This window comes from Thermobia domestica, chromosome 6, assembly GCF_964235325.1.
Source record: "Thermobia domestica chromosome 6, izTheDome1.hap1.1, whole genome shotgun sequence".
Lineage (NCBI taxonomy): Eukaryota > Metazoa > Arthropoda > Insecta > Zygentoma > Lepismatidae > Thermobia > Thermobia domestica.
The window spans coordinates 307,072,225-307,085,081 of NC_137459.1; the positions used below are offsets into that span (position 1 = coordinate 307,072,225).

General features: G+C 34.3%; 1 protein-coding gene across 1 annotated transcript in view; it reads left to right on the forward strand.

Moving 5' to 3' along the window:
- GlcAT-S (Glucuronyltransferase S) overlaps nt 1–11,437 on the forward strand; it is a 109,061-nt gene extending 97,624 nt beyond the window's left edge. Inside the window, 1 exon segment of the mRNA XM_081762928.1 lies at nt 2,161–11,437. Within this exon segment, the coding sequence (XP_081619054.1) occupies nt 2,161–2,207 (47 nt within the window). The 3' untranslated portion in view covers nt 2,208–11,437.
- The last annotated feature ends 1,420 nt before the right edge of the window (nt 11,438–12,857 follow it).

Genomic DNA, 12,857 nt, shown 5'->3' on the forward strand with positions numbered 1-12,857 from the left:
TCCGTAGCGTGAATGAGATTGTATACCCCCAGAAACAGAGTACTACGAGTGTCTACCTGCACTGTTAATGGTCACCATTAAGGGTTAACCTTCTTGTAAGATCAGTCTTACTATTTATGGCCGGTCTGTTAATTGCCCAAGATAGGTATATGAAGTATTCACAGGAGACTTCTAGAGAAATATCCTCCAGTATCATCCCTCAGTTCTTTTTGGTCAATCTGCTCCCCTAATGAGTGGAGGCCTACCAACATATGCAGTGATGGCACCCGAGTGTTATAAGGCAAGGTCACCAAACCTTTGGAGAACGAATCAGCAGTTAATTCTGTGACAGTATACATGCTACATAGGGTATGGGAGAAGTTCGACTATTGATTTGATGTATGCCGCGTAGCGGAAGAAGGTCACATTAAACGTTTATGAACAACATTTAATTGAAAACTTAATGTAACTATAATTATTTCCTAGTTTGTAATGATAAATTAATATTGTTTGTTTAAAGTCAATACAGCACTTTGAAATCTAATGATATGTGTACATGTGTTTGAACTAGAACATCCTCTCTTTCGAACTGTAGGCGTTTCATTCAAATATAGTTTGTCGTTGTCAAGGTGTAATACTTTGAAATAAGATGGAGACTTTAAAGCAGAGATTCCCAACCTCGGAGTGTAAAGAGCTAGCAAAGAGGCAAAAGCTTCTGACAAAAATAAACTGTGAAATGATGAATAAATCACCCCTTGCAATGACAGTTTACAATTAAGCTTTAGCATAGTTTACAGACGCTACTTGTTTGACATTTTCCCTTTGTCATGGGAAGGGGGTACGAATAGGGGCCCGGGTAAACAAGGTTGGCATCCACTGCTTTAGAGACATCCTGTGTATGGATAAGCGTAGTGGACAGTGCATATATGATTTCGAACTTGTTTGTAAAATGAAAAGTGAAATTAATTTATCGTCCCACGTCTATGCCCTTCAGGCTAAAGGGTATAGATAATTAATGAAAGTGAATAATTAATTGGTAAAATGAGAATGTGGAAAGAAACGGGAGTACCCCGAGAAAACCCCACGGACATGATGTCGTCCACCAGGAACCCTTGCACCAGAGCTGAGAGCTCTACCACTGATCTACTGTGTCCTGCTTGAACTTGTTTGTTTCGCAAATCGAAATATAGAATAATTAAAGATAGAATTGAATGTTCATGTTATTTTTTCGCATACGACAGATACTTAAACTGGAAAATTTCTTGCAAGTACTAGAAGCGTAGAAAAATTGTTCGAGTATAATTTAAAAAATAACTGACAAGAACTTTCCATGTTCCAATTAGTTCCAGAAAAATGCAGTGTGCAAATTTCTGAGAGATGTCTTTTTCTTAGTAATGGCTGTATTATCAAAGTACCGAGACAATTTGGGACACAGAGGCATAGTGTTAAAAGTAATCACGTCTGGTGTGAAGGATTCCTGATTCAAACTCAGGCAATGTGAGTTTGTGGTGGACAACTTTGTGTTTTTAGGTTTACTAGTGTATTCAGGGCCGGATTAACTCATGTGGAGACTCGGGGCTAGAAAAAATATGTGGCACCTGCTGACTTCGCTTAATACATTTCTGTGAAAGTACAGTAGGAAAGTTAAGGGTATACTCCTAGTTCTACATCAACCATGCCATGCATTAGGTGATACTATACTTAAAGAAACTTTCCAAATGAAGACGGTGGATGTAACAAACGAAGAAATTTGTTTCATATTTTTTGTCATATTTTATCTTATGATGATAATATCTTGTATGATTGTTTTTGGACAACTAGTTGAGATTTTAATCAGAGTGGAGGCCCTCGTCCATCTAGAGACTCGGGTCTACAGCCCCCCGCTTAATCCGGGCCTGAGGTATTCTTAGTTTCCTTTCACTTTTTCATTCCATCAATTTTTCCGTCGTAATTCACGTGTAATTATGATTCGTCGTCTTTAGCTCAAATGACATATTTGTGGAGCATGTAATTAAAGATTCCATTTCATGTTTTTGTCAAATATTGCTTGTTGATAATTGTCAGTATTTAAGATGCTTGTTTATAAGAACTGAAAGTAATTTTATTGAAATTGATAAGTTTTAGTCTATAACTTCTCTCGATAAATCCATTAGAAATACAATTTATTTTTCTGTTTTTCAGGTATTGAAGTACATGTGATAAAGGATGGGAAGAGTAGACCTTTGTGAATCTCTATTGTATTTCAAGTCATTCATCTCTCAATGATAAATTAATTTTAACTTGTAGACAATACAACTGTGATATTACTTTTAGTTTCATTAAAGCTTAGGTCTCTAGTCAGTAATTTGTAAAAGGTTTGTATGAGTATAATATTTACTCAGAAAGTTGCTGATTGGGTTGCGAATATGAAACCCATGCCTTTAATTTTGTACAGTTTTCAAGTACTTCTAACATACTCGATATATAGAAATATTATTTATATCATAGTGGTTTTTCTCCTCGCACAGTAGAGAAAAAGTATATTCACCGTGTATGTATGGGAAGAGCTGTCAATTTTTATGTAATGTTGTGTGTAAGACGAAATACTACTGGAAGTATGTATTATACTTCCGATAATTTTACATAGTTTATTCATAATTCAGATTTATTTATTTAATAAAGAGGCTAGGAGGAAAGGTTAAAAAATTGAGACCAAAGGTTATATTTTAAACTTTTCCGTTAAATAATCGATTATCTTGTAACTTGTGACTACCACCGTCTTGTGTAAAGAAAAAATACAGTAATACCATTGATCTATATGCTAGAAAGTAAGATAAGTTGGGTTTAATTAGTGCACTTTGTTGGAAAGTAGCCATTACGTTATCAACTTCTATATTTAAAGGTAATGGTAGGTTGGTTTCGTTAAAGTACACTCTTTAAAAACAGAAAAAAATGACCACATGCCAGAGCACATAACGAACACTAAGTGACCAGTTGCAGCGAATAGGGCTTTAGTACGTCTCGTGTAACGAAAATACAAAATAATATACCACAAGAAAACAGGTCTATGTATAATATATTTTGCTTCTTTTTTTATATTAGCGGCAGCATGATTATACAACAAACCAGTTTGCTAGGCTTTGAGTCATTTTTATATATAACTAGCTGAAATGCCCGTTTTCGCACGGAAGGAATAGGTTTAAGCAAAATAATTGAATCCCTTATGATATGCATTTCAATGAAAGTGTAATGATAGAAATACAAAAGATACTCTACTTTTGGCATACATTTTGAAACACATTATCTGCTCAGAATACACCTTTAAGCAAATTGATATGATTAATAACTCAGCTTGAGTTGATTACTGTGTTTGTTCCAAAACTCACTTCAAACGGGTCAACCGTTTTTCCGACGCCGAAAACTATGAATTCGATACAAATCTCAGTCATTTTTGTCACATTATTTGTTTCGCATATTTTCCGAGAGCACACTTGAAATACAATGGCTCTAATGAGAGCTGAAATTTTACTTAAACGGCATCGTGAGTGTACTGCTCATCTCAGTGACCCCAGCAACAATACCTTCAATATTAATGTCGGTCGTTTTCGGTCATTTCGTATATCACCCCCTCCAGCTTTGTGTCCTAATGGGGTCGTACCCCTACAGTATTATATTTCCAGATTTAAGTAATATGTGTACCAGGATTGTTTGAAATTGCACCAGGTGTTCCAGAGCTATGCTGGAACATACATACATTTTAATATATAGATAGATAGAAGATTTTTTGTATTTTTTCTTTATAAAAAGAAATTAAGAAGAATTTAACTTATATGACGATATGAAAGAGCAAAATACAGTTTCTAATGTTCATAAAGTCTCTATACTGAGTTCGCGTAGTAAATGTTCGCCTCTAAAGATTATCATCATCGAATAGCAGCATTCTCATTACAGTCCTGTTCGTGTTATACCAAAGCCTTAAAAGTACTCTACATAAGATTACTTTTTTTTCTTTTTTCTTACTTATCTTTATTTCCATATATTTTTTCAATGTGTAGAGAATAATGTTTTTCCTCCCGAGTCATGGACTTGTTCTCTTTAAGTAGGTATCACTATAGATACATTTATGTGAAAATAAATGTATGTTAATCTAAATCATACTGTGATTAATTTGTGATAAAGCCAGTGCATTACGAGTTAGTGTACATCAGAAATACACGTTAGGTTGGGAGTATCTAATCTACAAATTGTAAAATGCGTATTAAATATTGCTTCTTCGGAATTTCATTGTGAACATTACATTGAACTAGAATAAAATTTACTAGTGGATAACATTGTGCATGTAGGTTTTCCCTGGGTCCTTCCATTGCCATCAACTTTACTATTCCATCAACTGATGTATCATCATCCACCTCTAAGACCTACAGGGCGTAATTATGGATCGTAATACTAAAGAGTTCATTTCGTTTTCTTTCTAAAATCTTGCCACTGCTGCTTTTCTTTGAGCGCTTAAATTATTTCTTGATCTTGATTGATTCGGATCCCATTTCTAAGCGGGTGGGCGCGGTGGCTTAGTGGTAGAGCGTTCACCTCCGGTGCTTGGGGTCCCTGGTTTGATCCCAGCTCGCGCCGTGTGGACTTTGTGGTGGGCAAACACCGTGCTCATGGGTTTTCTCGCGGTTCTCCCGTTTCCTCCCACTGTCTTCATTCCACCATTTCACTCATCATTACCGTCTCCTTTAGCCTAACCGACATAACCGTGGGACGTAAAACTTAAAGATTTCATTTCATGTTTCTCATTTCTAATCGGTAGGTCCGGACTCTTTTAGCCTCGTGGCTGAAAAGGAACGCTGAACTTCAATGGTTTCGGCAGACTTGGAAAGTCAGGAAAGCGTATAAGTAGTCGGGGAAACGTATAAAATAGTCGTACATATCGGACGAATAATTAAATTGAAAATAGGCTACAGCAGGCTGCTAGTAGGTAGAAATTGCATATTTAAAAAGTGTTAGTTTTAAATTAGCTCAGCTCAGTCAGCTCCGACTGCCAATCGAGCTATTCGTATTCCATCTCTGGTGCTTGTAGGAAGACTTTTCACCTAGCCTGTAAGATCCGGAGATATTGTCATCTCGGAACTCGGAACGGGGACAATCCTGGGCTACATCTCCAGTACATGAACTTCGAAAGAAAATTAAGCATAAGTGAAGTTTCTTTGTGTGTATCAATTTCATGATAAAAGGTACGGCCCACTGCGCTACTTTTTCATGCTCCAATTTCTGAAACTATATAACGTTTATGCTGTTTTACTGAAACATTTATTTGCAAAATACTCTCTCTGGAAACTTGATCTGATGAAAACGCAGCCCTAAAAGTAAACTACTCCTTGTGAATAATTTTATAAGAAGTAATTTACGCAACATTATAGGTTATTAACGAAAAACGTAGTTATGAAATATGTACAAAATCGCCTGAGTCGTTTTTGAGAAAATCGCCCAAAAAAATAGGTTTATGAATTTTTTGAGGACAAATGATTGAGGGGAAATTGTTAGAATATTAATGAAATATTTGTTTATGATATATATAAACAAAATCTCTGAGTCGTTTTTTGAGAAAGTCGTCGGAGAAAAACTCATCCCCAGGAGTAAACTAAACCTAACTCTTCTGGATTTTCCCAGAGAAGCAACTTATACCATACTATATGGATTGATGTATGAAATATAAACAAAATCGTTAGAGCTATTTTCGACGAAATCGGATTCTTTCTTTTCACCCTTTAGTAAACTACTCTTAATTTTGGGGGTAGGAAGAAATTTGAAAAATCTCCGTCGAGAGTCATACACAAAAAGTTCTAAGTTTAAAATTTGGTGCGGATTCTTTGAACGATGGGGCCTTTAAAATAGTGGACACATCGGTACAGATGGACGGAAAGACATGGAAAAATCACTTTTTCGGCATGTATAAGCCATGAAATGTGTAAACTCTATTTCGATGTTTTCACGATCAACATACTTTCTCCTCTCTTATCGTCGCTCGAAAGTAAAAAGACGAGCAGATTCCATCAATTAGACATTGACATTAAAGTAGTGCAAGAACTGGAAAGAGACAGGGAGAGAGAGATAATCAGGAGTAGAGTTTAACATTGTAGTTGTTGTTACTGTGTTTATATTATTTGAGTTGTTGATACGTAAGTAAACATTCAGTAGTAATTCAGTGTAACCAATATGCTTTGGCTGTATATACTGTTATAGTCCATGGAGCAGGTGTAATTGAAACAAGAATACTAAAGTATGATAAACATTTGTAGGAAAGTTTTATATATTTCTGACGTTGTAACTAAACCTTAAATTGTAATGCTAAAAATAATCTAAAAATCTAGAACATACAGGCGAGGTATGGTCAGCTTTAAGGTATCTATAACGTAACGTAAGGTATCTATAAAAACTATGACTTCGATCAATCAGTACGTTATAAATAAAATACGTTATTTATGTGGAAATTGTCCCTTTCTCTCAAAGAGTAGGAGATAAACAAATCGTTAATTTGATGTGAAAGATTAAGTGTATCTAGGTTGGTTGATTTGAAATTTTATGTCGCTTTTAACACCAAAATTGCATGGAGCAAGGACCTACAGTTTAACATGCGATCCGAACCACTAAGTTTCCAATAGACATCGAACCACAAAACTCCTGCGCTGCCGAAGGCGCTTACGTTAATCATATAGCTACGAGAAAGTTCTTGTTGGATGATATTAAAAAATAAAGATAAAAATAAATAGTAGATAAGTTACTTTGATTCCTTTGCTCCTGTATATGAAAGGCGAAGAGCTTGTTATTTAACACGAAAAATTTGTGAATTTATTCTTGTAGTATTCTGGTCGATTTGTTTAGTGAGCACAGAGTTTTACTGTTAGTCTAGTAAAACTTGCTACTCTGACTCTCTCTGATGGAAGCATTTAGTGAAGAGTTTGAATGATTGTAGAACTATGCTAAATCATTTTCTGTAGTTTTCGTCGCATATTTATTTACATGCATTTTGAGGATACAAAATGAAGATAACGAAAGTGCAAATTTAACATGTAATAAATACACTATAATTAAATTATCTGCAGAATTCGCCGAGTAGTATGCACTAGTTTCCAAACTTCGCGTGAGGTTTTAATGCAAGAGATTTATTTTATTGAATGTCAGTTTGGTTACGTAATCAATTTTTTGTGTGTAACATTAAAAGAAATACGTAATGTCATTTTGAGAAGCAGCGTATTTTTCGTGTGTTAAACATTCATTGTGTGTAATGTCTCTGTACGTTAAAGAAATATATTTAATGTTAAATAGTATCTAATCAGATAGTTACTAAGATATTTTAAGGTACTTTCGTATTACCTAGTGTCTCCATTTATATCTGCAGGTTTAGTTTAATTTTTGTCAGAAATGTTATTTATTTCAATAGAAAAAGTTCTCCTAGATTATCTCATTTGATTTTCCCTGTAGCGTGCAGTAAAAAAAAAAAAAAAAAGTATAGGAAGGTATTTGTTCGTAGCACAATAAATTAAATGCCTGATGTGTTAACTGCTGGATTTTAGGAAAAGTATGGAAAATGCCTTTGCTGATACTTTATCTATATTTAAGTATATTTTAAAGAATACCTTGTAGAGCAACCAGTAATAGTGCATAATCTCCCCATATTCTTTTGTCTACTGATTGACCAAATTGGGTAGTTTGTAGTACTGTATGGAGCATTAAATGTTGATTGCGTAAATGAAACTACCCAAAAGTAAATTCGTTTTGATGAACACGTAGTGGAGAGGTAAGCACTTTTGCTTGCGACTACATATACCCAGTACAAATAAAAAGTACCTGACCAACATCACATACAAATAATTAAATATTATTAGTAGTAAGTGGTATAATATTTATTACTTTCACTGATGAACTGTGTAAGAGAGGGCTAGGAAGGTAGGAAGCCAATGAAATATCAGATTTCGTTTATTAATAAAAATTTACTTGCAGAACAAAATGAAGTACCGTATACCTGTATGAAATTGTGTTACAGCATGTAGAACGAACTTTGTCGCCCTTGCAAGTGCTTGAGTGTTTTTTAAGACAGTTAAAACAAATTTTGGTAATTCATTAAAATGTGTATTTTCTATTTGCGCTCACAGCTAATTTTCATCTGGGTAATACCGTGTGTATATAAAATTTTTAGTTTAAACAAAAAGCTCTACATATCGTGCGAATAGGGAAGCATTTGGATGGGAAAGATACGCAATTTTACGCTACGTACCCTTATGTTAATGTGGTCTTTAAGGAATACTCTAATTAAGTGTAAGCTTATTGGTACAGTACATCAAGTACTGAGACTTATGCTTCATCTCTAACATGTGCAAGTATTTGCTTCAGCAACTCAGAATCTCAAAGACATTGTATATCCCGCAGTTCATAAGCAAGAAGAGTGGATCTGCATGGCCTTATCAAAACTCGAAAATCTGATAGTAGTATAAATTTGGCAGTTTTGAAATAAAGGCGAGCTCATCTTGTGGGAATCAATGTAGAATTTGTTTGTTTCACTTCATGTAATCTCGTAATACATGGGTTGAAGATGTGCTCTCCATGTTACATAAGACATTTTCGTGGCAAGAGTGTACTGTACGGCCTCTATTTTTTTAAATTTTGCATTGTGACTTTGATTCACATTAATATTGTTTTAGTGAATGATAGTTATTAGTCTGTACAGTGTATATTTTCACCTTTAAATGCTTTTTGTCGTCATGCAGTTTCTGTAGTTTCACCTTGCTGTTTTAAATACCGTACTACAAAAAACAAAAGCACGGGCTTGTAAATGTGTATTGTACAGTCCGCAGCAAAAAACCTGCAACATGACCATGTTAGTTTATTGTTAAACGACGAAGTCTTTTGCTCCAAAATAAGTGTGAAAGGGAGGACGCCGAGGTTTATCCTGGCGTGATTCCTGCCACTTAGACGTTATGTTGATTCCCTGGGCTGTTAGGCGTAGTTTCACATTAAACTTGCATGCTCATGTTGCAATTTTTTTTTTTTTTTTTTTTTTTTTTTTTTTTGCGGACTGTATATTCGCCAGTTGAAGTGTATACTGCCGCACCCTACATTCTCTTGTCAATAATTGTAGACTGAAAATAAAATCCGTGCCAAGTTCCAAAAATGGAAAAGTTGAGTTTAATGTCAAAATGTGGCGTATGTACATAACACTGCTTACTGAAAAAACATGCTATCTAGTGTTCACTGTAAAAGTAATTCAAATAATCCCAAAAGAATGCGCGTGGGTCTATGTCCCACCAGTTCTGAAGTAAAATCTCGGCTTTTTAGACATTTCCATTTTAGAACTTAGCGCGCATTTTATAGTCAGTCTACTTTTTAAAAGAACAATTCTGTTAAAGAGAGAAGTAATTTATTTGCCGAGTAATACTCAAAGTGGTTCATTTCTTTCGAAGATATTGGCAAGAAAACACACACACACACGTATATATATATAGGGCTTAATGAACTATTACGACAAAGTGTAATAGGTGATTCCTTACATCAAAATAAGAAAAAAAATATTCATATAGACATGTGGGGGGAAAAGTGCATAGCTTCAGAGCTAGAGCCATCCAAAATCGTGGAAAAGTATTTCAACACGCGTTATTTCAAATTTGAGAAACCGTGGAGTGGCGGTCCATATCAACGTAAAGAAAGTCACACATACACGTCATCCAAAAATTCGTATTTGAGCAATGTGCAGTGGGTGCGCAACGGATTCTCTAAAGAGCATAATTCCCGGTCGTACTCCCAACAGAATTCTCAGATATGTTGTGACTTCAAGGTGACTTCCAAGTAGATAAAAGGAACACTTCCAGTGAACACAGAATGCTTTGGCGGAAAGTCGCAAGCGTTAGAGACCGTCAGCACCACGGTCCCTCGTATTGGGAATAACGCGTGCTGCGATATTTTGTTTTACGCTTATATAATTATACATCTGAAAAACGTGAAATATACCGCGACAAAATAGTTTTAATTATAAGGCGGAGGTATTGATATGTATGAAATTTCGTGATTATTTATTGCGACATGATCAAGGAGGAAGTCATCTCAAATGAGTATTGCAATAATTTAGAAGTGTATGAGTTGTTGATAAATGCCATATTTATTATATGTATATTACTGTTTAGCAATAATGAGATATATCGAGGAGAAATACGATAGGATATATAAATAATGTTTATGCAATTATCTTTTTGTTTATTTCTTTCGTATATCCAGTTGACTTTCAAGTGGATAGTCTGAAGTCGAAACATAATATATATTTTTAGTCAGTCTGTCAAAGGGATCAGATCAGAGTTGTCGCAAGAAGTATTTATGTGCAATATGCTAGCCAGTGAATACAAAGTATTTTATTGTGTTTGTTATCCGTAAAGATAAAAGACGCAGCAAAGATTCAGTATAATTATATGGTATGTTTTTTTTTAATTAATACTGAATGTAATATTTTCTTATTTCTATTCAACTGAAATTATTGTTATTATTATTTAAGTAACAAGTTATGACAATTTGAACATGTTTTCTTTTAAAGAAAAGACTATTGTTGGTGGCAGCATGTGTTGCATGTAAGAATGTGTGAATGAATGTGTGGAAAAATAGAAAAAGGAAGAACTAGAAACAGTAGGTTTTGCTGTATCATGTATATATAAAAAAAGTGCCTTTTCTGTTAAGAGTATGTTCTGAACACTCACAGAGAAGGAACTATTTGTTTTTCTGATTTTTCATGAAGCTGAATCAAGTATTTTATAGTATTTTATTCTAGTGGAACGATTTTGAGATATCAGTTCTTGCATCAGATTGAACGATAGCTATGTCATGTAGATTATTTTCGTGACAGTCTTATTGATAACATTGAATCTTATTATTATTAAAAGAAAATAGTGCTATGAGTAGTACGTACCAATGCATATGTATATAATACTAAAGCTATTATTAAGCATATTATGTAAAATATTTTCTCGACATTTTTGAATGAGAATCTCGATTGATCTTGTTGAAATTTTTATGGATTTGTTGCTCAGTTGAGCTAGAAATGTTATTGTGGAAAACGATTTCTAAAGATTTTTTTCTGCTGAAGCGAAGAAGTGCGTAATTGTTAAAATGTTTGACCTTTTGAAACTGTTACATGAAGAAAGAATGGATTTTGATACTAAAATAACTTAATCCAGGTGAAGTAAGATCAGAACATAAATAATAATAATAATAATAATAAAAAACGGATCTGTGTCTATTCACTGCCTATAGAATTCGAAAATCTAACCTATACGGGTGGTATATTGATAATTGTAAATTGTTTTGTGTATATATATCTGTCAATGGCAATATTGAAAAATTCGAATTCTGGATGAAGTTAATTTTGCATGCTGTTGCTCTGGGTGGCACAAATTGAAACGTCACGAATGTTATCTATTTAAATAAAAGGTTTTAAATTACAGTTGTTTCTTTCTCCTGAACTGTGAAAAGCTAATCCCATAAGAGTAAAGACTGGTATTTCAGTAAACTAGGGAGTCGGAATATTTTAAAACTAAATAGACTGTCGATGTTCGGGAGTTAAATATTATTATTATGATATGTTCCTCGCTTTTCTTCGACTCTACCAGTTTTCACATGAACAGTATTCTAAGCGGTCAATATGGATTTAGATATTTAATGTTTCGTTCTAAATTTTAAGTTGAAAACTAATCTAGTGGTTTTCAGAAAATAAGGTGAATCTAGCACTTACGGAGTAAAGAAAGTGATATATCCAACGAAGTTTATTAAATAACACGTGAAGGATTCAGCTATGTATGACAAGATAATCATTCTTTCAAAATTCCACTTCATGTTCCTCCCTACAGTTTTCTCTGAGTGTGCTCTCCGGAAACAGATTCAATTTCATTTTATCTAATATAGCTAGACGGGCGAGAATCCCAGTAAAACAGGAATGAATGGTCAGTTAGTTTCTCGTATGATTTGAAAACGGTGTATGGAAATCTGGAAATTAGGAGTGAAGGAATATCCTGAGGATTTGGGTAATGAATCTATTTTTACAAGAACTGAAAAGTTAACACTTCATTATACAAATATTAATTTGCACACGTTAAGATTATTCTGAAATGGGAAACTTTTAACTTCTTATCGTGACAAAAATTAAGTCCTTGACAAAGCAAGATTCCTAACCTGGATTAATAAAAGTGTGTGTGAAAAACAACTGAACTATGAAAAATCTGATGCAAAATAGTGTCTTCACATTTCAAATGGCAAATAGTATACAATGTACAGTATATTTGTGGATAATGCATTTAAGAAATATATCACTGTTTTCTCCAAACTAATCATTGGTTTTGAATCCAGACATTATCACCCCCCCCCCCAAAAAAAAAAAAAAAGGAAAAACCTTGGTTTTCAAAGCTAATTTTGAAACAGTGAATAGTTTAAGAGAAAGTTTGGACAAGATAAAGATTGCGTACCTTATTTACCATAGACGATGCGGGAAAAAGAACATCATGTAGGGTAGGCCATCAGCTGGTTTCTTTTTGAAGGTGCTAGCAAAGAAACATTGTTCAGTGTGATTCAACATTTGTTGCTTGTTGAATGGAGTTAACCTTCGGATTAAGTATGGAAAATAGTTTCATTCAAATGGCTGCCTCGGCTCTCGTGGCAGTAGACCATCCTTCTAGCCCAATTTTGCAATACTTTTCAATGGTTTGTGGTGCTATTTTATAAATTGTTCGATCAGTATTATGCTCAACTGTCTAAATCGTTTCTAGATTGTCAGCGTAACATCGATCTTGAACAGCACTCCTCAGCAAAGTAATGACATCAAGTCGCATGTTCGCGGAGGCCAAGCAGCAATATGAAACCGGATGATGAAA